Source organism: Tiliqua scincoides, chromosome 4 (genome assembly GCF_035046505.1).
Source record: "Tiliqua scincoides isolate rTilSci1 chromosome 4, rTilSci1.hap2, whole genome shotgun sequence".
Taxonomy (NCBI): Eukaryota; Metazoa; Chordata; class Lepidosauria; order Squamata; family Scincidae; genus Tiliqua; species Tiliqua scincoides.
In genome coordinates, this window is record NC_089824.1 from 67,915,714 (window position 1) to 67,941,248 (window position 25,535).

Here is a 25,535-nt window from a genome sequence, read left to right on the forward strand (position 1 = left end):
AAAGCGGAGGGATGTGCAAAGATTATATACATTCTAAGATTCCCTCTGTCTGCCAAAACAGTGCGCTCTCTCTCTCTCTCTCTCTCTCTCTCTCTCTCTCTCTCTCTCTCTCTCTGTATTTTTTACTGTAAGCACACGGAATAGATAGCAGTGAGAAACACATGCACACCACCCTTCAAATAAATAAAGCCTGAGGGCAGCAGCAGTAGCAGGACTACCAACTTTGGGGAAAGATTTTAGCATCGCATCCACCGGTGTTTCTCTTAACTGCTCCATTACTGAGAGATGAACTGTGAACTTACCCAGCTCCCATTCTCCGATTGAGAGATTGTTTACCCTTTAAACAGCATATAGCCCAGGGCATTAGTGGCAATAACATTTTGGTCACAGGAAGAGGGAAGGGAAGGAGTGTGTTAGATCTCTCTCTCTCTCTCTCTCTCTCTCTCTCTCTCTCTCTGTCCTGAGTGCTGGTAGAATGCTGGAAGCATGTGCTCAGTTTTCCCATAGTGCTTGGCAATTTGTCGATGCCGCTCTTCTCATTCATATTACAAAATATATTTAAAATTGAGTGTGGCTGCTCAATGAGACTGGGACCAGGTACTGACTCTGGTACAAAGTAATTACTTATTCCCTAGTACTGTAATGAAGATATCTGCTTCAGGGTAAGGGACTAGTCTAGCGGCTACAATGTTGGCCTTGGAGATGGGAAGCACTGGTCCAGATCCCCATTCAGCTAGGAAGAACACCAGGGAGGTGGTTTGAGTGAATCATTATCCATCAGGTTAAGGACTGTTGGGAAATTAAAAACTAAACTAAACCTATGAATACTTAGGAAGAGTAGGACACAAATGTAAGTGAGAGGAAAAAAATTAGTATAGAATTGTAATTATATTTTAATTCTGATTTAACAATGCCATGCCTAATAATCATATTGGCCTCAACACTTAGCTACAGCACAGTGAATTAGAGATTCACTTTCTGTATTTGCTGTTTTTTGTCATTTTTAAGACAGTCTCTCAACCTTACTTGAACATTTTTATTGTATGTGAATAATAGGGTATGCTTTGAGGTTCAATAGGTGCAATGCTGTTAAATGTACATCCTGGAAGATTTAAAAATGAGGGATTTATTTTGTCATTCATAAAGTTGTAATACAGTCTGGAGAAACTATTTGTTAAAAGATAGCATCTACTTAACCTGCTTATTTATTTCTTGTAGTAGAAGGTTAGATCCACAATAAATACATGAGGAAATAAAGTAGATAGGGGAATTTATCTTAGAAATAAGATCCCTGTCATGCTTTTGAAATGTGAAATGTATGAAGACCTGTCAGAGAGATATACGGACATGATATTTTTTTTACTGTTTGGGAGTATTTAGCTATATTTGTCATTTGCTACTGCCACCAAGCAATGATCAAGTGATACAGTAATTTGAAAGTCTGTTTTCAATTCTGTGTGTGTACACATACACATGTACACTGTGTGTGTACACATACACATGTACACACACCAGTGTTGCTTCTTTTATCTTTGAGTTTCAAAATGGTTTTATTGGAGAATTTATCAATTGCTTAATGTAGGCATAACTCATACAAAAAAAATATAGTAAATTTTTTTTGTCATATTGTGTTATGCAAATTATGTGAATTGTTTCTTCATGTGTTTAGTACGTACAAACACATTACATTCCCCTTACCCCCAGGAAAGCCACTGCAGCCCCAATAAGTCTCGTCAGACTTGAACCACCTCCTGAGGTGGCACAAGTCAGAGGAGAGCGGAGTGGCTTGAAGCTGCTCTGCGCTGCTTGGGGAACGAAGTTGGGTTCCAGCATAACTGCTGGGTCCCAGCCCTACCTCCTGCTCCCTGCCCGTCTGCCCCTGGGACCGCCGTCCCTCTCCCCGCCCCAGAATGCCTCCCTCCCACATCCTCCCTGCCCATGCCATAGTCTTGCATCGGCCAAGTTTGGCCGATGCAAGGCTCGGTCCCTCCGTCGGCACAGAGGCTGCACGTCAGCACGGAGGCTGAAATCAGTCTTTGCGGGCTGGCACATCTCTGCGCGTTGGCCTAACCAAGTCATGAGGAGGCACGTTTGCAACCTACCTGGGCCAGCGCAGGTAACTTGGCTCCACTGGATCCTGAGCCTATACACTGTTAGAATAGAACCAGGATAGGAATTAGTTCTTTAAAAACAGCCTTTTGTACTCTCTCTCTCTCTCTCTCTCTCTCTCTCTCTCTGTGTGTGTGAGTGAGTGAGTGAGAGAGAGAGAGAGAGAGAGAAAGAGAGTCATTTAGGCTGTTTTACTAAGGAGTTGTTCAGCATTTAGTAATAATTATTATGTAATTGTGGAAGAATTTAAGAGTGTGTACCACTTCACATCTTAAGAGAAACAGTAGAAATATTTTAAATACATTTCTAAATCTTTGGAAACTGTGCCTACTCCCAGCCTGCCTTGTCCAGAAACTTGTTTTAAGTAGACCTTGGTGGGGGAGGATCCCTGAGAACAGCCCACCCCAACCTAATTAAAGTTCTCTATGTTACTGGGCTTTTATGTGGCAGTCGGATTCCTAGCGGCAGGTATTAATTCTGGGCCTCAGGTGTGCCCAGAACATGTAATGCAGTCTTGCCATCTCGCAAGAGCACACAAAGTACTTCCTTTATCTCAACATCCCATTGATTCCAACAGAAAATAAACCAAATATGTTTTGGTTTTTATTCTAGTCTTTCATGTGCTAAATCACACCCTTTGTGCCTTTGGGAAGAAGTGGCTTTTCCCAAAACAAAACTCAGAAATAAAAAATGAAGAATGCCAATCCGCAGTGTAAGCAGTGAGATTGGGGTTTTGTTTGGCTCATCCCAGAACACGAGAGTCTCCTCCCCTGAAAGGGGATTGGAGGAGGGCGGGGAACTGGGCAGACTCAGAGGGTTCTTAGGGCATCAGTGCCCAGCCCTCTACTCCCTTTGCACGTGGGCACAGTACTGTACCTGGATAAGCTATGCCGCCTGTAAAGGGGCCAGGCTTGGAGTTGGGTGCACGTTCAGCCCAGCGGACAGATACGATTCTGGTGCCTTCTGAGGGTCCAGCCTCCGCACCACAGATGCTTTGCTGCCACAGCATCTGCAGGTCTCTCTGCCTTTCCTTCTATACTATCTACCTATTAATAAAGTGGCCCTTTCTTCCAGATCCATTGTCTCGAGTGTTCATTGGGGGAGGGTGCACAAACAAAATGCACTTGCAACAGTTGGGCTGAGGGCTGTTGCCAGAATTCTGGATGCAAACACTAAGTCACCATGTGAAAGTTAGATGGATGAGGGCAGGGTCCAGTGCCTATCAATTGGCACCCATTTCTAGCATATCCTGAAAGTAAGACAGTAGTTCTTGCTGCCACCTCTCAAGGTCAAGAGAAACCATACAGAAGATTCCTCTCAGAAAATTGGAAAGCCCCCAAATCCTTGGAAGGACCCTTAAAAACTGGACAGCAGTGGAGTCTGGTGGTCTGGAAAGATGAGGCATACCAGCTCCCTCTTGAGAGAGCTGAGACCACTTTGGTAAAATGGTAAAAATACAGTAAGTTTATTAGAAAGTTACAAAAGATAGGAAAATAGTAGAGGAAAAAGCAAGGCATGGTTGATCCTAACAGAAGAAGAATGAAGAGGCAAAGGTTAACTAGGATTTTAAAATTGACTCCTTTCAGGGAAAGGTGGCTCTGACCAGTGTAATGCTTGCTTTACAGCCCAATCCTGAGCTGCCTGGCACATGGGGCTGCCGCCTTCTCAGGAGAAGGGAACTTTTGTCCCCTTTCCTGGGGCAAAGCGAATAGCCCCACAATGGGGCTACTCAATTCTATGATGATATGAGGGTTGGCATTGAATTTAGAACCTCCATGTCAGGCGAACGGGCGGCGGTTGGACGGACGGCCCGACACAGAGGCTCAGGATCCAGTGGAGGCAAGCTCCACCAGTTCTGCTTCCCTCCTGCCCTATTTCCTCCCCTGGCATGCTTCCTCCCCACCCTCTCCCCACCCTCCCCCTGCCTCCCCCCGCCCTGGAATGCCTCCTCTCTGCCTCCCCCCATGCCCCACCTACTGCCCAGCAGAGCTCCAGTGCTCCATTGGCGTGAGCCAAATGTCGGCCAGTGCTGGGCTAGCACCTATGCTAGGGCCCACAAGCGTGCCTTACAGTACATTTGTGACAGTGTGTGCCAGAGTGGTAAGCTGGCATTCACTCTTTAGGATTGCTGTACTTCACACAGCCACCTGGTTGATAGAAAGTTCCAAAACAGGTTTAATAAATGGATGAAAATCAGGGATTCTCACTACAGAAGGCTGGTAGACTTTTCGTGACCCCTTCTAATGTCTGCTTTCAGAGGGTTTTTTTGTTTACTACAGTAACAGTGTTTTTACAAGTAGTATTTCACCTCTGCACTGCAGCAGTAGCAGCAGCATGGCATGGAGCAGTGTGATTGTCTGAGTAGTTTAGTATGGATAGCTTTTCATTTAGCCTTTGCTCTGACAGCCCATGCCCTGGATAAGTGGTGTAGGCTTGTACAGGTGAAATCTATTCTCACATTTGCCTCAGGGGTGACTGGACTATAACAGAATTTTTCAAACCCGTTGGGCCCAACCGCAAAGCAGAGAATAAATGGCTGAAGTGCCAGGTCTCGACAGAAAAATCAATGCCTGGTTTTACAGACATGACAGACCAGGTCTGCAATTCTCTTCATGAAAGTCTGTGCATTTACCACACTTCAGGTTAAAAACATGCTTCTTTTGTCAGTTTTGTGGGTATGTGTAAACACCTGGATTTATTTTTCTTTCTTTTCACACAGGAAATTTACATGCCACTTGTGTGACAGAAGTTTCACAGAGAAATGGGCACTGAACAATCACATGAAACTTCACACAGGAGAGAAGCCATATAAGTGTACATGGCCTACATGCCATTATTCCTTCCTCACAGCGTCGGCCATGAAAGACCACTATAGGACGCATACAGGTTTGAACTTTGCTTTGTTTTTCTTGATGTGGGCAGGGGGAAAATGCCCATTTGTGAGGAAGGGGCTCTATTGGAGTCTTCCACTAACAAGCAAAATGACGATTTTCAAGAAGTGCCTTATCCCTAGAGCACAGGGTTTGACTTAGTACATGATCCAAGCACTAGCTTGTACTGGGGCGTTTTGTGACAATAAATGTTCATATCTTTCTTGATGCAAATCTGAAGAGAAAGGAAAGACCCTGCCTGCTAGTTGGTTTACAGGCACCTCTGTCACTCTTCATATTTATGGGAACTTCCAGATTATCTCCATAATCTGAAAATTGGTATCTGTGTGTTGGATTTTAGCAACTGCTCCAGGAAAGGTGGTATGCTGATTTTTGTCATGGATCTTGATAACCTGTCAGGTTTAGGTGAGGTTAATGCTTTTTGAGTAAAGAAAAGTGGAGGGAAAACTAGAAATAAAATTTCTTGTACTTAAAATTAGACCATTCTATAACCATAGTTCTTTTAATGTTTATTTCTGTTCCATTAATTTCCCCAATTTCTCTCTGAAATCATCTTTAAAATGAATCAGGTTCACATTCATGGCATCTTCTTTATTGTGGAAGGTATTTGCAGTGATCATTACTTGATGGTGATTCTGATTTACACAATCATGTTTATTCTTGGTTTTTCTCAATGCTACCATCTTTTGGCACAGATATTTGTGGAAGCAGTACATTGGATACTTTTGGAAGCTTTAGCCATAATAGAAATTGCTAGAAAGTGTACTTCTCCTTCACATAAGTCCTTTGCCTTTATGGTGCTTGGGCATACATGTATGATGCCTTGAGCTTTATAGAGGGAAGAGGTGGGGTATAGCTATAATTAATACATAAATAGGCCCAGTTGGATTTTTTAAAAAACCGATCCCAGGAGAGGGATGATACCAGGATCCAGCACTTAGACCAGATCCTAATTTCCCTCCTGAGCGGTCTGGCCTTACACCGCTCTTTAGGTGGCGCAGATTTGAGTAACCCCATAGGGACAGCTGCCCTGTGACATGGCATAAGGGGAATGAATTCCCCTTACTCTGAGTTGTGCTGCAACCCGGTCCAGTCCTACTCTGGATGCAGTGCAGGCCAGGTGACCTGCTTGCTCCAGGGCAGGTTAGGATTGGGCTGTTAATGATGTCCAGTATCATGAAGGAAAACTGTAGAAAAGTCTATAAAATTACTTATGGCTCTTTAGCAAGATAACATAAGTAACTCTTGGTTAAATATATGAAGGAAAAAAGAGAGGAAAAAAATGGTTTTCAAATCAGAATTCTCTAGACATTCCTTAGAAAGATGAAACCGTGTTCCATTAAATTAAAAAATATTTTTGAAAAGATTTTTTTCCTCCAATTTTCTGAAAATGAAATGAGTTGTTGCTAGAAATTATAGGTTAAAAGTTCTTCCAAAGCAGTTTGTAGGAAGCCCAGGCCTCCTTAGCTTCTTTGACAAGGGTGTTGACGATTTAAGGTCTCCAGGCTGCCCTGAGAGATCACTTATATCGAACAGCAGATGAAAAGCCAGTGCAGATGTAATTTATCGTCGGCGTTTCCTTCTAAAGAATAATTGTGGAGACTTGGTTAGATCAATAATATAGATTTTTGTTGTTAGGTCTTGTAGTCTGCACCATAATGAGAGATAGGGGACAGTGGCTGTTTTCTAATAGAAAATAAAGGATTGGTTTCCGTGTCTTTCTACATTTGAATGCAAAATGGCACACTTGAAACTAATTCAAGTTGTTAAGAAAAGAACCATTTTCTATTACATTCCTGTTATCATATAAACATGGCATGTTAGATCAGCCCCCTGTACTCCAGGTGATATATTACCCCTTAGATCCTCCTTAAAGTTTAAAGGTTGTAATTTAAAGAGAGAACGAATGGTAAAATTGTTAAATGGATGGTTGAAAAGCTGAAATATCGGAATCGTGTGCACAGTTACAAACACCTCAGCATGCCTATCTGGGTGCAGGATTGCACCTAATAATTGTTAAATATGTGTGCATGTCAACACAGAGACAAAACAAAGCCCCAATAAGTTCTAGGTACAACTAATTCTAAAGCATGAAGGATATAGCAAAGAATGTGATAAACTGAGTAATCATCACGACTGGAACTGTGTACGTAAACTATCTCCCAGTCTCAAAGCCACTAGTGTACTCGTGTGCATGGAAGTGAATCCTAAAGAAAAAACAATATGGATTGCTACATTTCTGTTCCTTGAAATCTTCGTCATTCTCACCACTCCCTTTTTTCAGTGAAAATAATTACCATTTACTTCAGGTTGGGATCCTTTCTGAATTAAGAGTAGAGACTTTGGTGGCATACAATGTATGATGTGTAGCATAGCAAGTACAATTTTGGTAGATTCCTAATGAAGTTAAGAGGGATGTGATTTGTTCATAGCTGATACATGGGTATTAATAATAAAATTGTGTGTGTCCTTATTAGCATAAAACTGCTAGCTATACTCAAGTCCTCCCAGAAAATAAAACACAAGTTGAACTCATTTAGGGTATTACATTGCTGATGAACAATTTCCTGTAGCCATGGAAGAGCATTTAAGTTTAAACTGCGAACAGAGTATTGAGGAATTGAATTAGATACTTCAAAAGATTTATATTTCTAATTGATTAATTAATTAAGGTAATAATTAATTATAATTGAGCTGTTTTATAGCTCTTGTATGCCTTCTCTTTGATATTTTGATAAACTGAAGTGCCAGAAAAGAAACAAATAGCAGAAAACTATAACAGAACAGTGAGAGCTTACAAGAAAATATTTTTTCTAGAGAGAGATATTAATCACAGTGTTGTTATCACAGTGGTATTAATGAGTCTAAAATTCAGGCTTCAGTTAAAAATTGAATTTTTTTTTAAATTTTTGGTTGTCTGAAATATTTTTTAACTTTATAGTGGGGACAGAATACTGTAGTTTAAATGCCACTGTCTCCTGCCCATATATTTATTTAGTTAGGGCCCAATCCTGTGCATTGCATACCAGCGTACCGCTGTCACTCACTGTTGCAAATGTGCCATAAGGCACATTGGCGGGAGTTAGCACTGGCCCAGCACGAGCCCATAGTGGGGCAGTGCTGGTTGGAAGCCAGCGATCTGCCACCAGGTGCTCCATGCGAAGTGCCTGGCAGTGGAGAGGTAAGTTGGGGCTTGGGGGAAGGCAGCATTCCAGGGCAGGCGGAAGGCAGGGGGCAGGACTGGCAGAGTTCAGCTCTGCCAGATCCAGAGCTTTGTGTCGGGCCTTATGGCCTCATGGCCTGACACAAGGCTTCTTGATTCTGCGCCACCTAAAGAGCCGCCTCAGAGTCAAGTAGCCCCATTGTGGGGCTACTTCCCTTACTTGGGAGAAAGGGACGAATGTCCCCTTCTCCCAAAGAGCCATCAGCAGCTGCCGGGCTGCGCTCAGGATGCTGCAGCAGCCATTTTTGACGCCACAGCAACCCTGTGCGATTGGGCTGTTAGTTTCTGTTTATGCAAGGCCCAGATGAGGCAACTGTGGTCAATGCCTCACAGTGTAATCCTATATATATTTACTCAGAAGTAAGTCCCAGTGTATTCAGTGGAACTTACTCTCAGGTGCCGGTGCTGCTGTGCCAATGGGGTATGCACTGCGCTCTGTGTTGGGGAGGCAGTCTCAGAAGCCTCCTCAAGGTATGGGAACACTTGTTCCTTTACCTCTGGGCTGCATTGCGGCTGCACCGGTGCTGGAAAGTTGGATAGGATTGGGCCCTAGGAGGAGATATGGCTACCTGAGTATTGGCAATAGAGGAGATAAGGACTGTCCTTTTGAGGCTTATTAACCCTGCCTTGGGGCTAGGTATGACAGGTGAAAATAGTTGACTAGGCCTTGGGAGAGGTAGGGGATAAAGTTGTGTTGTTAAGAGACATAACACAGTTCCTTGGCTGTCAAGCATCTAAGACCAGTCGTGTTTCATGCTTCTTCAAGATAGAAGCCTATTAACAGGTTGGGTTAATACTATTATTGAAGATGGCAGTAGGTAGAATAGATGGCTGGCTAGGACTCAGAAAGTTAAAGCTTACACAGCAGGTTGGCATCCTCTATGGACCAGGAAGACAATTATCTGCCTTATAGGAACAACAGGAAGCGGGAAACCAACGATTTCAACCCCCATGATATTGCATACATTGTAAATCCTCCTCCTTGTGAGCTGAAACTATAAAGGAAATTTTACCATTTATCTAAAATCGTTTCCCAGTTCCTTTAATTCCTCTTCATTGGTGTCTGGGTGGGAGGGTACAATTTGTTTCCAAATGAGCCAAATGACTCCTTGTGTGTTAAAGCATCATTATAATCTCACCAACTGTCTCCAATGTTAGTATTATTATTCTATAATATCTCTCTTCGTTGGTCTTGTGGGATGAATCTGCCTCACATGCCTGGGCTTTACTGACTAAAAATGGTACTGTGAAATGATATACTGCATTTATAAACTGCATAAGGCAAAATTTTATCTGGAATAAAAATACTTTATACGTGTACATTTACACACTTTTAGCGGGTAGCAGTCCTACCAAATCTATCTTTTAATGGTTTCAGTCTTGGAAGAAAAACATATTGTTAGATATGAACAATGCAAGTACTACTTCAATTTCTGTAGTAATCCCCAGACTTGTTTTTCTTCATTTTGAAAGTTTTAGAACATAAACAGCATTGAGCTGCCATTGGTACTGAATAACATAGGTTTTTATTGTTGCCTATTTTCTGGAAAATTTAATTCCTATAATTTACTGGGAGGTTCTTGAGGAGGACTGTGATCAAGTCAGTTAAAATTTGCTCAACATCTTTATTTTGTTGGTAAATCCAATATATTTTTATTTAAGCAGAACCATATATATCCTCTATATTAACTTTTCCAGGCAGCCTTTGCTCAGCACAGAAAGCCAGATGTATGGGAATTGTAAAAAATCAGGATATGCATAAAAACTGTTCAAGTGCATAAAGCAGCCCCATCTGGAAGACATCTAACAGAAATGAAGTTGTACAAAACCATTCCATTGATAATAAAGCTAATTTTTATGGGTCTGACAAGTATGTAATTATGTTCAGTGGTGCTTTTCAGATTTTATCACAGTCAATAAACCGCAGTGGTAATTTCATTCCCATTTGACATATTTACATGGAAACATTTGATTGGAGGAATTAGTAACCCTGAAAGCCTTGATAGATATGTTTTAATGATCTGTGACCTCCGCAGTCTCTCATCTGTTTATTGTTGCAACAGGCGAGAAGTCATTCCTGTGTGACCTTTGTGGCTTCGCTGGCGGGACACGTCATGCCCTCACCAAGCATCGGAGGCAGCACACAGGTCAGTTAAGCTGTCTTTTACCCTTTGGTATTTTCTCTGCAGGAAAGGACTGTCATCCAAGCTAGGGAATAAAGCACATTACAGTCCAGAGAGTCTATCTATACACTGTTTGTTTTTGCTGTTTTTCATTTTCAAATTGTTATGCCTAGGGTCTGTGTCAAATGCTTTTATTTATGGATATAAATAATTTGTTTTTTTAAAAAGGCAAAACATTGAATAGCAGGTGTCTTTTTGAATACTAATAAGTACATGAGGTTTATTTTCAAGGCCCAAGTAGATAGTACACTGTGTGAGGCTCTCGTAAGAACCCAGTTAATGATTCCTAGGTGCAAATTAATGGGCTGTTTTTTTGTTTTGTTTTGGTTGTAAGATGCAACCATTGTTTTCAACTATTTCAGACTGCTTCTGTATGTTTCATACATATGGAGGTAATTTGCCAATGACAGATGGCACTTTAGACTTAGCCTATAGGTCTCAATTCTCAAAATTTGGAACTCTACGTGACCCTGACTTATTATAGACAATATTTAGAACAATTTAATAATGGTTTTGAAGACAAAAATGTAAGCATGGCGAACATTTGTGAATGTGTTTTAATTGAGGATTTTAGCCTATTTGGTATGATTAGGCTTGTATGATATTTTTTGCTCAAAATTGGAGAGGATGTCCTGATGGGCAATAAATGCAGGTGTTTAGTCTTTCACAGTATGACTTGTTCCTTATTCTGGATGCTGGCGGTCATTGGGCAACATTTAATTATTAATGCCTGTTTGCATCCTTTTTTTTGGGAAACATTTGCAGCTATAATGAGAGGTTAGTCAACCAAGTCTATTTGGAGGAGAGTCAAAGATTATCACAAGAAGCTGAGCATTTTGAAGCTGCTGCTGTAAAAACATATGGTCAGGACCTGTTGTTGATTTACATGCATGCAGTGCCTGAAACGACCATTGTAGTTTATAGGGGGAGATTCTATATAGAATTTAAATAAAGGCATTACATCTCCATTATAGTAATAAGCATATCAAGTGATTGCATAATGTATTGGAGAATTCTGGAAACTTGATCATAATGGGTCAAATAGAAAATAATTGCTTTTTTGGCCCTTGCTATATCCTGGGTATTTGTGTGTGGACACAGATGTTTCCAGTGTCCAGTTAGGTACAGTACCAAGGACCAGTTCTGTGTGGACTCAATAACACAGTTACTGTGCCACATGGGTACACAGTGATTTTTAGTGATTCCTTATAGTGAAAGACGTTAACACAGGGGCGGGCCGGTGGGGAGCAGGAGATGGGCAGTTATGCCAGATCCCAAGCCCCATTCCTGAGGAGTTCTGAGCAGCTTCAAGCTGTTCTGCTCTCCTCGGACTTGTGCCAACTCAGGAGGTGGTGCAAGTCCAAGGAGACCCATAGGGCCATGGTGCCTTACACAGGGGTAGGGGGAAAGGTTTCACCTTAGTTTCAGCTGAGCCACTTTGGGCACCTATCCCATGCTGGATACAGCGCAAGCCTCTTGACTTGCCTGTTGCAGCGCAGGATAGGATTGCGCCCTGAATGTGTGAACCGATACAACTGAAAGGAACTGTGCTTGAATTGATATGAAAATTATGCCAGTGGTGTTACAAATGTAATACTATCATTCATCTGTAAGTAATCATTTGATGCTGCAATTGTCAAGTTATGAACGTGCATTTGTGAACCAGTTGTCACTCATACAATTTTGCAGACGCCAAAATGTGCAGCCATTTTCTATACAGAGTGCATTTTCTACGTGTTTTCTATTGTAAATGGAATGTATGAACTGGAGCGCCATGGCTAATTTGCACAGCTTGTCAATACATAATCAGCATAATTTGAATAAAATTTGCATGAAGGTTGTAAGTGCTGCTATTTCTGCAATTTCCATTGTGAAATTAGAAGTGGCAGTTCTTAGGATGTTTTCAAGATGATCGTTGGCTGACTGAGATAACTGCTTATACTTGGGCTTCAGCTATGAAATGTTAAAAAATGTATGTACTGGCAAAGAAAGGTCAGTTCCTTGGCAGGCTGTGAAATGTGATAAAGTTTTTCGGTTAGCTGGGGTGACAAAAAGCCCTTGTATTATTAACCTCAATTGTTCAAATTATGAGTAAGTCCTTACAGACCATGAGAAATCATGAGATTTGAAAGCATAATAAATGTGGTGTGCTTTACATTTACCTTCTTGTTCCTGAGCCTCAAATCATGCAGCACCCTGCCACTTTCCCAGACATTGTCAAGCATTTTCAAGAACCCTGTGAGCTGTAGGGTTCATTGTTGTTTAAAAAAAAAATCCCATTCTCATTTTTCCCTTGTTCTAGCTAGCATATTGAGGATGTTTAAACTGGTGTAATGGAGAGGGATAAGTCAGTAAGAGACCAGAAGTGCTGCTGTTTTTCTGTCCTTTCTGCATCTAGGGCAGCACTGAAAACAGCCTCCCTGGCATGACTGGAGCCTACCATTCTGCCGGGGAACCTCTTGTCTTCAATCCTGATCTCCCTCAAACCTGATGCTGGCCAGCTGCATCTGCTGAAAATCTGGGTTCAAAGCGTGTTGGAGAAACGGAATGTAGAAGTGGTTGGCTAGTGCGAGGTTTGGGGGAGATCAGGAACAAAGACAAGAGGCTCTCCTGTGGAACGGTAAGCTCCAGTCATGTGAGGGAGCACAGGCACCAGATCCATTCTGTGGGCCGTAGTTTGGGAAGCACTGAGCTAGGGTATGTTCTCCAGTGGAATCTCCATGTCCATCTTAGTCCTTACAAGTGGGTAGCTCCTCCCTCTCAGGTAGGCAGGCCACCGTTTTTTGGACTTCCTGAGCAGAGGGGCTGCCTGGATTCCCCAGACTGGCCTAGCCTTTCGGCGAATCAGGACAAAGTTAGTTCAGCTCTGCTGAACCCCCCACTGGAGAACGCAGGGAAGGACCCCCTTTTCTTCTTTTGCCTTTTTTCCTCCCTTCCCTCTTCTCCCAGCTCCAGCAGGCTATCCTGCCTGCTGTTTCTTCCCTTTTCCAGCTGCTCACCCCCCCCCCACACTCGGCAGGGGCAAAGCAGGCTTGCCTGCGAGTGCTCCGGCCATAGCAAGCCTCTGTAGCAGCTTTCCCCCAGCTGCTGCCTGGGCGCGGAGCTTCCCCCTCCTTCCTCCAGAGCACCACGTGGCGGGCGCCACCTTGGACTAGCGCCCAAAAGAGCGCAAAGACTAGCCCCCCCCACTGGGGCAGGGGCGACAGTGAAAGGCTTGCGGCAGCAGCGGGGCTGCCCATCCGCTTGAGCCACCTACTTCGGCAGCAGGAAGGACAGGACCACCATGCACCCTAGATAATCCACCCATGGGGCTCCCAACTTCCACCCCAGAGGAGAAAGAGGAGAAGGAGGAGGACCCTCCACCCCCCTTCCAAGAGGCACCAAACACCCTCCATGCGCAGTGCCACCCCCAAACGCACCCACCTCCAGGAGCAGGACCAGGGCAAGGGGAGCTCCCACGCCTTTTCTGCGGAGGAGGGTGAGATATCAGGGGACGAGGTCAAGACCCACAAGCCCCACCTCTTCTACGCTGAACAGTTGAGCAAACAGATATCAGGGGTAGTTCAGGTGCTAGACCTGCAGTCCAAGTGCCCCGAGGACACAGGCCCCAAGACCAAGTGGTGGTCCCCAACTTTCTTCCCCAGCAGGAAACCCCGCAATGGTTTTCCTTCCCTCCCTTCTTCCAACAACTGGTGAACAAGGAGTGGAACAATTCAACCAAGGCCAGGGGCTCCAGCAAACCTTCTACCAGGTTCTATAACCTGCCCCCAGAGGTCATGGCCCGCCTTAAGTCACCCCTGGTGGACGCTCCATTAGCAGCACTGGGATCCCCAGCGTCCTTCCCACGGACATTGACGGTCTCCCAAGGGACCCCACAGATAAAAAGTTCGAGCTAGCCACCTGGAGGGGATTTGAGGCTTCCTCTAATGCACTGCGGGCCTCGGCCTCCCTCTGTGCCAGAGCGTTGGTCCTCTGGCTTCAACAGTTCAGCAAGACCCACAAGCTGTACTCCAGGGCAGAAAGATGGACATCAGAAAGATCGGACATCAGAAAGATGGCCTCAGCTACCACCTTCGTAGCAGAAGCCACAGCAGATGCCCTCCAGTTCTTGGCCAGGGCCACGGCCGCCTGAGTCGCCACGCGCTGTAGCACCTGGCTGCGCAACTGGGACGTGGACGCAGCCTCACACACCAGGGTTACCAGCCTCCCCTTCCAGGGAGCCAAGCTGTTCGGGGATGCCCTGGACCCACTCCTCATGGAATCCAGGGGCAAGAAGAGAGTCCTGCCCACCAGGGAGAGGAAACCAAGGCCTGCCCAGCGGCCCCAACATTGGCCTTTTCGCTTCCCAAGAAGCTCTCAGTCCAGCACCTCAACCTCTCTGGCCCCTTTCAGAAGCTAAAGGCTCATCTGGCACCCTAGGCGGCCAGCCTACAAGCCCAGAGGGCAGCAGCCCCAGCGCTTTGGCGCAAAGGGCCCAAAGTCTCAATGACAACCAACCATCCTCGTCCCACACCACGGCTGCAACACTTCGCGGACAGATGGGATGAGGTGACCACCAACCAGTGGGTGCGGGACGCCATCCTGATGTCCATCAGAAAGCACAGCTACATGACCTCGCTGGACATCCAGGAGGCATACCTGCACATGCCTATCTTGCCTGCCCACCACCGCTACCTCAGGTTCTGCTACCAGAACCAGCACCATCAGTACAGGGCATTCCTTTTCGGCCTATCTTCAGCACCAAGAGCCTTCACAAAGATCTTCATTGTGCTGATTGCACACTTGCGCACAAGGGGCACGGCCGCCTTTCCGTACCTGGATGACGTCCTTCTGAGATCTGCCTCACCAGAAGAGGGAGCCCTACACCTGCACCAGACCATCCAACGTCTCCGGAACCACAAATTCTTCATCAACTTGGAGAAGAATCACCTGACACCCTCACAAACTATAGAACACCTGGGATGAATCATCGACACCTCCCACTTCAAAGTTTTCCTGTCCCCAGAACAGGCCAAGACTGCAAACCTGATCAACGCTGTCCTCCGCTCCCACAGACCGGACGTACTGATGTTGGCCCGTCTCCTGGCCATGCTGACCTCCTGCCAGGTCATCATTCCCTGGGCCAGGTACAGGGCGCAGTCCCTCCAGCACCTGCTGCTGCCCTTCCAGACTTCATCGTCTCTCAAGGGAGCAAGTGTGTCAGACTGGACCCCCTCACTGTCAAGGACCTTCGATAGTGGTTGCGGCTGCACAGACTGGACCAGGGCTCGCCCATCCAGATACACCACAGAGCCGTCCTGTTCACAGACGCGAGTCTCCAGGAATGGGGGGCCCACACTCCTGAGGAGGTAACACAGGGCCGCTGGTCCCCAGGCGAGAGGACCGCTCCCATCAACCTCCTACAGCTGAGGACCATTCGACTAGCCCTGCTGGCCCTCCCCCAACTCAAGGACCAAGACGTACTAGTTTACACCAACAACATCACAGCAAGGACCTACGTAAACCGGCAAGGGGGCACCAGGTCAGCAGTGCTGCAGATGGAGGCACGCAGACTGATGCTGTGGGTGGAAAAGAACCTCAGGTCCATCAGAGCCAAGCACATCGCGGGGCTGGAAAACACAGCGGCAGACTGGCTGACTCGCCAGGACCTTGACAATTCAGAATGGAGACTTCACCTGCAGGTCTTTGCATGGATCAACCATCAGTTTGGTTCCATAACCATAGACCTGATTGCCAGCAGCCACAACCACCAGCTGCCGAGGTTCTTCTCCCGATGACGCTGTCTGGAAGCAGAGGGGATGCACGCACTCCACCAACGGTGGCCCCGAGGGGTAATGTATGCCTTTCCCCCCACAAAGCTCCTGCAGAGGGTTCTCACAAAGGTCAGGCTAGAGCAGGCCGAGATCATCCTCTTAGCCCCAAACTGGCCCTGCCGGCCCTGGTACCTGGACCTGCAGGAGCTGGCCATCTCCCCACCCATTTCCTTTCCCCAGCGCCCAGCTGGGCAGATGCAAGCCTCTGAGGTGGGCGGGGAGAAGACGGGAGGGAGGTTTTCCTGGGCGGGGGGAGGGCGGGTGGTGGGTGGCCCTGGGGTGGGCAGGCGGGGAGCAGGAGACAGGGCTGGGATCCAACAGTTACACTGGATCCGAGCCCCATTCCCAGGGAGAATGGAGCGGCTTCAAGCCACTCTACTCCCCTATGACTTGTGCTACCTCAAGAGGTGGTGCAAGTCCAAGGGGACCCTTTTCCAGCGGTAAGGGGAAAAGTTTCCCTTGCCTCTGGTTGAGCCACTTTTGGCCCCTATCTTGCACTGGATACAGCGCAAGCCTCCTGGCTTGCTTGTTCCAGCGCAGGGTAGGATTGCGCCCTAATTTGCTGAATTTGAGACAGCCAACTCTCTTAACAAAGCTGCTCTTTCTTTTGAGAGATACTGGATTCTTCTCACTCTCATGTACTATCCCTCCTCACTTAAATAACATTTCCTATAATCTCATCTTCACAACAGAGCTGTGATGACATAGTTCAGTGTTTTCATTTTATCCAGGCCTGAAACTGAGAGGTAGTGACTTGCTCAGGGCTACACAGCCTATTAGAGAAATGGAATTTGAACTTATTTCTCCTCTCTTCAAGTCCTGCTCTTTCTACTAAACCAAATGCTAGCTCATTTACTCTCTGCATGTATATGTGAAAATACTGTGATTTAAGCATGTAAAAAATCATTTTCCATTAAAATGCTTGATTTCAAATAGCAGTGTCTAATTTTGCCATTTCAGGTTAGCATATGCCCAGGCTTCAATAAATTCATTTGCTTGCATACCAGTGGCAAGGACTCTTCCCCCACTGGCGAGTGTCTCTGTATTTACACCAAATGTTCTACTTTTAGGGGAGAAGCTCCTTGTGCTATGCTTCTACTACCCCACCTCCTAGTACTCTATGAAGTTTGAATAGTTGCTTCAGATTTGGATCTTGAAAAAAGGTCATGCCTTCCTGCTTTCTTACTGAAAAAATTATGCCGACAGACAGAGAGACCCCACACTCTTTCTGCCACATGGAGAGGAGAGTTTAGAGAATATGTTTGGGAGCATTGCAGACATGCACATTTAGAGTGTAGGAGCATGTGTTTGGAAGGCTGTTTGGTGCGTGCATGTGTTTGAAGTGGCAGGGAAGCTTGCCTAGTAAGCCTGGTGGATATATGTGGACTCTTGCAATGTGCCTGCTTGTACCACCTTTGTGGATCATCTCTTTCTCTGAATGTATGCATTTACCGGTTATAGATCATGCAGCCTGTATCGAAGAGGCCTAAGTTTATGTTTTATGTCAGGTCTGGAGGCTCGTTATTACTTTGCTATTAACTTTATACTATAAAGGACAGTATCTTAGAGACAGAGGGATCTATCTTTTTGGCATTTATCCGCCTCTGTGGCATAAACAATCAGAGATGATTCTTTCACAGAAAAATTACCTGTGTGACACAGACTGCCTACTATTTTGTTCACAAGGAGCAGCAGTACACCTCCCATTGCGTTCAGTAGACTGAAACTGATACCACAATATTTTTTTCTGGGTGTGCTGCTTTGTAATACTGTCAGGCCTCCTGCGCCCTTCTTGTTCATTCTCTCTCTCTCTCTCTCTCTCTCTCATATCTTACTTTCTTTTTCAGTATCCCTTTCTTGACATGGCTTTCTTTGCGCAGAGTGGCCAAGCAAATTATAGGCAGGTTTTGAAGGGGATAGGAATCAAAAGTGGCCTAAATGGCTTAAATAATTCCCTGCTGCTATACAAACTGTCTGGGGGGTTGACACACAACATCTTCTGATCCAAGATTTATTTTTATCACCTGTCACAGACCCTTGATTCAAGGACAAGAAAGCCAATCCACACATGCAGTTTAGGAATCTTGGCCAGCTTAATAAGCCTCCCCACTTCCTGCAGCCTCCAAGTGTCAGGTGAATTGATATCTACCAGGAGTGCTTTTCTTGTCTGACAGATGTTCGACAATGGGGACGTCCGAGTTCAGGTCTGGAAGACTCTTTGCTCCATATTTTTCTGATTATTTTACTTTTCTTGCCTTTTATTCTTCTGTTCCACACTGTGAGCTAGAGGTAACTATTTCTATGAGGAAACTTTGAATGCTGAAAGATTTGAGGTCTCTTCCCCCCCCCCCCCGGTTTAATTTTGAGAAGTTCTGATCTTTGTGGTCTCTGTGAAGTGCCACCACTAGAAGTTGCACCTGTACAGAGCAACCTCAGAACATCCTAGAGCTTTACACCAAAGTATTGGTGCTGCTTGCTGCTCCCTCAGAAAGTGGGTTCCCTTCCTGAGGAGCTCAACTGTCTTCTAACTGCCATGCGAGCAGCACCTGCTGGAGCTTTGGGTATTGCTTTGCAGCACTGAATTTTGTAAGCAGATCTCCCCCTCTTGTTTGTTTTTCCTCCTTGAACTTTTTAGGCACTATTAATTTCTTCTAATAGTTTCTTCCACCACTCTCAATACAACAAGACAGTTTTGGAACTGGCCGTCAACAACTATCCATGAAAGATGATCAAGGACCCCACAAGAGACTACAAAGAGCTGGCCAAGGGACTCACCCATTGTTCAGAGAGAGCCATGAAGAACTTAGCACTAGAAGGACAGCTGAATGTGAAAACCAAGGAACTTCTGAAGCATTGAGCATCCAGCAGCCACACACTTGCCGTGTTGCCGTTAAAGAATCCATTGCAGAGTACTGGAAGAAAAAACTCATCTCAACTGCTGCTCAGCGAGGTAGTCTGAAACACTGTCGAAGAGACCTTACTGACCAACGACTCGTTACCACCTGCCTGAAGGATAGCACCGGAAGGCTGAGAACCACAAGAGCAGACATAGAATACAACGTGGCAAACTTCTACACAGAGCTATACCAATCCACTATGCCTGTCCCAAGGTGTCCCTCTCCAACAGACGAGAAGCCACCACCCATCCTCACCTGTGAAGTCAAGAAAGCCATTCAGTTGCTGAAGAAGGGAACAGCACCGGGACCCAACAGAATCTCTGTGGACCTCCTCAGAGCAGGAGGCGAAAGCATCTACAAACTGCTGGCCTTTCACTTTAACTCCTACCTTGAGACCAGGAATATCCCCGACCAAGGGAAAAACTCAAGACAGTCCTAATCCACAAGAAGGGCAACAAAGAAGACATCAGCAACTACCAGCCAATCACTTTGCTATCAATCTCCTACAAAGTCTTTACCAAGATCATCCTGAACCAACTGGAGTCAACAATGGACACGTACCAGCCAGTGGAACAAGCCGGCTTCCAAAAGGGCTCTGCTGCATGGATCATATCCACACCATTACCCAGCTGATCGAGCGATGCCAAGAGTACAAGATGCCATTTATACTGATGTTCGTGGACTACAAAAAGGCCTTCGACTCAGTTGAAGTCAACGCCGTCTTCAGTTCTCTCCTGCACGCCGGAGTGGACCTGTTGTACATCAACATCCTAGAACAATGCAGCACTGGGACATCAACAACCATCCAGTTGTTTGACCACAAGCTGTGCATCCCTGTTGAAAAAGGAGTCCAACAGGGTGACACCACTGAAGCTCTTCACCTCAGCCCTTCAGTATGCCATAAGCCAACTTGATTGGGACCATATGGGTCTGCTGATCAATGGAAAGAAGCTCTCAAACCTGCGGTTTGCAGAAGACATCATGCTTACCAGCAACAATACAATGGAGATGAATGAGATGCTGAATGAACTGAATAAAGTAGGCAAAGCCATCGGCTTGGAGATGAATATGAAGAAACTCAGACAGTAACCAACCAATGGCGCAACAACGGCAATGTGCAACTCTGTGGTGCCACCCTGGATAAAGTTGACAGCTACATCTACTTGGAACGTGAAGTGAACATGGCCAACGACCTAACGATTGAGATCAGGAGACAAAGGAAAGCTGTATGGGCTGCCATGGGATCAATCCAAGAAGTCACCAGTCAGATCCAGGATCTGAAGCTGAGAGCCCACCTGTTTGACTCCATAGTACTTCCGGCTTTTTGCTATGCCACAGAACTGCCATGCGAACCACCCACCGGGCACTTGAAAGATACCTCCTTGGGAGGAACCACCGAAAGCAATGGCAACATGGTCTCAGAAGTCAAGACCTCTGGCAAGAATCCAAGATCTGCAACCCACTCAAGTACATGGCTTCTGCAAAGCACACATGGGCAGGACATGTCACCCGCCGAACAGACAGCAGAAGGAGCACCAGAATCATGCACTGGATCCCGTATCATGTCAAAAGACCCCCTAGCCGACCGGCTACTCGCTGGTCAGATACCTTTTCCAGGTCATTTAAACAACAGGGACTGTCACACTGGACAACAGTCGCACTAGACCAAAAAACATGGAGTGGTGTGGGCCACATTGGAAAGATTGCCAATGAGGATGGACCATCAATGTATCCATGTATGTATTAGTTTCTTCTCAAGTGCTTTAGGGTCCATTATGGTACAATCTTTGGAGTGACTTGAGGTGGCTGTGCATCTAGGGTGCAGCAGCTAAGTTCTGCATTTCATGCAAAGAGCTACACTTCCCCCTCCTACAACCATGACTCTTGTTTGTTCTGCCTTGGGTGGGTCGCATAAGGTGGATTCCTACCCTCGTTGTCAGTGTGTTACATAACCAGTGGGCTGTAACAGGATGCTCTATTTCCCTGTTCACAGCCATTCTTTCTGCAGAGACTATACCATTCTACTCATACCCATGCACCCATTGACTTGAGCAGGAAGGCTGAGCAAGGAAGGTAAGCCTTGAGGTATCAAGGGAATGGAGCCTGACTGCAGTTGTTGACGATTGTGGTGGTGACAATCATTCTTGTTTCTTGAATATCCTTACCTAGCTTGTATTGATCTCCTGGTTGTAATTGCTCCCTATCTGATTGAAATCCATCATACTGAATTTCTTGCAGTGACAGGCAGTGGCAGTACATGCCCCAGTGCCCCCTGAATCCCCCCACATAATGCCACTGCTGAACATGCTTATGCACATTTGTTTGTGCTGTTGTGATAGGAAGGAAAAAGAAAGAAATGCATGCTATGGTGAAAAACTCAATTTCACCCTACTTTCCCCCCCTTTTTTTCTTTTACCACAGGCCAGCAGCGTAGCTAGAGGGGGTTCAAAACACTAAGTTTTGCAAGGAGCCTCCCTGCAGCATGCAAGCAGCCCTGCTCCAATCCCCTTCAGAGCCATTCCGGGCAGGGGAAACAAAACAGATGTGTATGCCTCCGTTTTGCTGCCCCTGACTGGAATGGCTCCAAAGGAGGAGGGGCCACTTGCACACCACGGGGATGCTCCCTGCAGGCTCCCTGCAAAACTTAGTGCTTTGTACCCTCTCTAACTACTATTTTTTTCTTTTTTTAATTGTTGTAAGCCAGCTTGAGTCCCTTCGAGGAGAAAGGTGGGATATAAGTAAATAAAGAAATGCAGTGATTCCGTACCATAATAAGCTCATTTCATTCCCATTATTACATGTAAGTACCTCACATATTGCATGTATATTGCATACAATATATAGTGCAATATACAATGAAGAATTAAGATAGCATTGCAATGTAGATAACTAATCAGCTACCACATGGCATAATAAATGATTCACCGAACCTTAATTATCATCTGAACCTTTCCATGTACTTCATAACAGAGCAAATATGCTTTTGAAGAAAAGATCTGAGGAGCAGATGAACTGTCTGTGTGGTTAGTTTCAAATGTCCTTTCAGGGTCAGTGCAAATGTAACACTCTTGTTCATTTAACTGAGACCCATAGAATGTATGCTCTTTTTGCTCAGCTCCTCGGCTGCATGAATTCCTGCTGACTTTAACCATGTCAGCACAGAATTGTGTCAACATAGTTATGTCAGCACCATGGTTAGCCATAGTTAACATTAATGAGATACAGTGTCGGCATAATGCTTTTGATTTCTTAATCATGGTTAAGGGCTCAGGATCAAGCTGCAGGACTCTGTGCTTCCACCTCTCAACCCATCCCCTCTTATGCGCAGATTCTCCCCCCCCCCCATCATCTTACCACTGACCTAAGCCACAGTTAAGCCATTTCTGCCCAACGTTGCATATATGCAACAGGGATCAAATGTGTACAGCTGTGGGCTGGGCAAAAATGGGGTAAGGGATATGAGCTATTAATATATTACATTAACCAGGTTTTACTTTCAAGTAGGATTTGTTTATACTGTTCAGACATAATTTTAGACAACTCCCTTAAGGGCGCAGTCCTAACCCCTTATGCCAGTGCTGGAAAGCACTGGCATAAGGGCAATGCAGCTCTGAGGTAAGGGGACAAACTTTCCCTTACTTTGAGGAGGCCTCCATGAGTGACATTCAACTGCAGGATGCAGCACATGTCCCATTCGCACCACTATGCCAGTGCTGGAAAGCACTGACATAAGGGGTTAGGATTGCACCCTAAGTGTCATACGTACCTGTGCAAACTTGGGCAATGTTTATGTTTTGCCTCAGTTACTTTATTATTTCCTGCTAACTTGGATCGGACTGCACTAGGAATATCCATTGGAATCTCTGCCTTTGTGTTTTGTTTCTTTCTTTTTTTTTAAGTGAGGGATGGCTATGATCAACCTATGTGACTAAGAGAGGTGGAAAAATTGTATGCGAGTATATATGACCTTCGTGAAAGTATGTGACCCCTGACGAATATGAGAAGACAAGCTTCATCTATGTCTCAGTCCTGAGGCAGCTACTATGAACCTATAGGAATGCCTAAGCAGTCGGTGCCTTTGTTCAAATAGTCTCATGAATTTTTGAAGACAGTGGCTTTATATGACCCACACAGATCCTGTTTGTATGATCAGTTCCATTTGCTCATTTCAGTCTTGCTCGTCTAGGCATTTATAGGTCAACGTAATAAAGAGAGAAAATTTAATAATATATGTGTTTTTATCCAGATGAGTGGCTCACTTTGCGTTTCTATTTCTCATGTGAACTGCACTTTGACTTTTAATGTGCAGTTACATTACTCGGCACTGAATTTAATGTATAATGTAGCCTATTTCCTCACCTTCCCCCAACGCAGTGCCAAAAAGAAAAATACTCTGTGTAAAGTATAAGTAACCCAGTATGCTTTTATGCCTTTTCATTAAATGCTTATTAAGAGAGACTGTACTACTTGAAGAGGATTACAATTAGCTTTAAAGTCAGTGTTTGTAGAAATGTTCACAATATAACTATGCCATTTTTCTTGGATTGCTGTACATTCTCTCTGACTGGATTATCCACTAGGCCTTGCCCTACTATCAAATGCCTATCAGAACCACCAGCTTAATTACATGCACATGTAGCGTCAGTGTATTCAGTGTACAGGTCCAGCCTATTTATACACGGATTTTTTATGCATGGATTTGACTCAACGTGAATGGGCCCTGCAAATGAGAAGGAATGTGCTGATTCCTGGAGAAGGGAAAAAATGCACCCCTTTAAAATCAGTTTAAAAAACTGAACAGTCCTTTAGCCTCCTTAATGACAGAGAGAGAGGGCACTGGCTGACAATCTATTAATCTATCTCTCCCCAGTGGACCCCTCCCTTCCCCCTGAGCACCTGAAAGAAAGGTGATCGCTTTGCGTTGGTGAAGGGAGGGGCTGAGTAAAGCTTTCTAAGCTCTTGGAGGAGGATTGGTTGATGGATTGTCTTCTTAATGACTCTTACATTAGAGTCAAAAGATCAGCAAGGCTGTTTTTAAATCAAGGGAGCAAAGAAACTTTTTAAATTGATTTGCTATCGTGCGATTTTTGCCATCCATGTGAGTGCTTGGAATGGAACCCACGTGAATAATGAGTCTCAGCCTGTACTCTTTCTTCACTTTACTTGCATTTCAGAGTTGCCTCCTCCTAAGTGAATAGTGATATGATTAGTTGATCAATATGTGTATCAGAGATCCTGTGGCATTCCGGATTTGTTGCTGGAAACAAAAAATTCTGCACATGTTGAATACAGTCATGCACTGCTTAACAACAGGGATGTAAACCGGCATCACTGTCGTCAAGCGGGGCTTGACACTATGCGAGGCCTCTGAAGGTGAGGGGAAGCTCTGCTCCCTTCACCTCCGGAAACTTTTCTGAGCTTCCCAAAGGCAGCGCACAGCTGCACACTGCCTCTGCGAGGCTCAGAATGTCGGAATTACGTAAGAGATGTGACTTCCGGTTGCCTCTGGGAAATCAGAAATTGCATCTCTTGCACAATTGGGACATTCTGAGCCTCGCAGAGGCAGCACACAGATGCACGCTGCCTCTGAGAGGCTCAGAAAATCCTCTGGACGAGCTCCCTCAGCTTCGGAGGCTTGGGAAGTGCGACCTCCTGACCTGTGGCAGCCATCACATATACAACCTGTCACTGGCAGGAAGGTTGTTAAGGGGTGTACACCTGTACATTTATATTAAACAAAATTTATTTTAAGTGCAAGCTATAGCTAATCTTACTACAAAAAGCACTATTTCTGAAATTTAAGAATCTCTTTGAAACCTTCATGACCAGGGCCTCTGAGAGAAATTTTATCAGGGGGTACAAAGTTTCCTTTGGGTCCCTTCCCAAAGGGGGTAGGGCAATGGGGCAGGCAGAACGGGGCCGGCAAAATAGGACAGCGGGAAGGTGCTGATGACCAGAATAGTCTTTGGAGCCCAGGTCCACCAGGTTTCTTGATGCGAAGCCCAGGTCTACCTGATCATGTGGCACTGGCATCTAGATAAAATAATATGGAAAACCGAACATACTTCTTGTGTCTCTCTAAAATCTTTGAAATATAGAAAATCTATTGCAGAAAATTAGCATCTTCATATTTAGGTTCACACTGGAATGGACAATCTGTGTGCACCAAAATGAACTTCAGCAGCTTTAGCCCTGCAGCTGTGCCCCTGAGCTTCTGTATGGCAAGCGGATTTACACACCAAAGAGCTACTGTAGCAGGCCAGGTTCCTCCTAGATTTGACAGTGTGTTAAGGAGGATCATGGATGCATTCCTAGGACTGGTGTGTATGGCTTGTAGCAGCCGTTACCACTGCATGCCCGTGGTTGTGCCCCCAGCATCATGCGCAGGCAGCAAGTTCAGGTGAGATAGGAAAAGGTAA

At 45.2% G+C, this 25,535-nt stretch overlaps 1 protein-coding gene across 1 annotated transcript in view; it reads left to right on the forward strand.

The window, feature by feature from the left end:
• Nucleotides 1-25,535, forward strand: part of ZNF407 (zinc finger protein 407) — a 434,476-nt gene that overhangs the window by 257,181 nt on the left and 151,760 nt on the right. The window contains exons 5-6 of the mRNA XM_066626167.1: nt 4,829-4,995; nt 10,287-10,370. Of these exons, the coding sequence (XP_066482264.1) occupies nt 4,829-4,995; nt 10,287-10,370 (251 nt within the window). The remainder of the gene's footprint in view (nt 1-4,828; nt 4,996-10,286; nt 10,371-25,535) is intronic.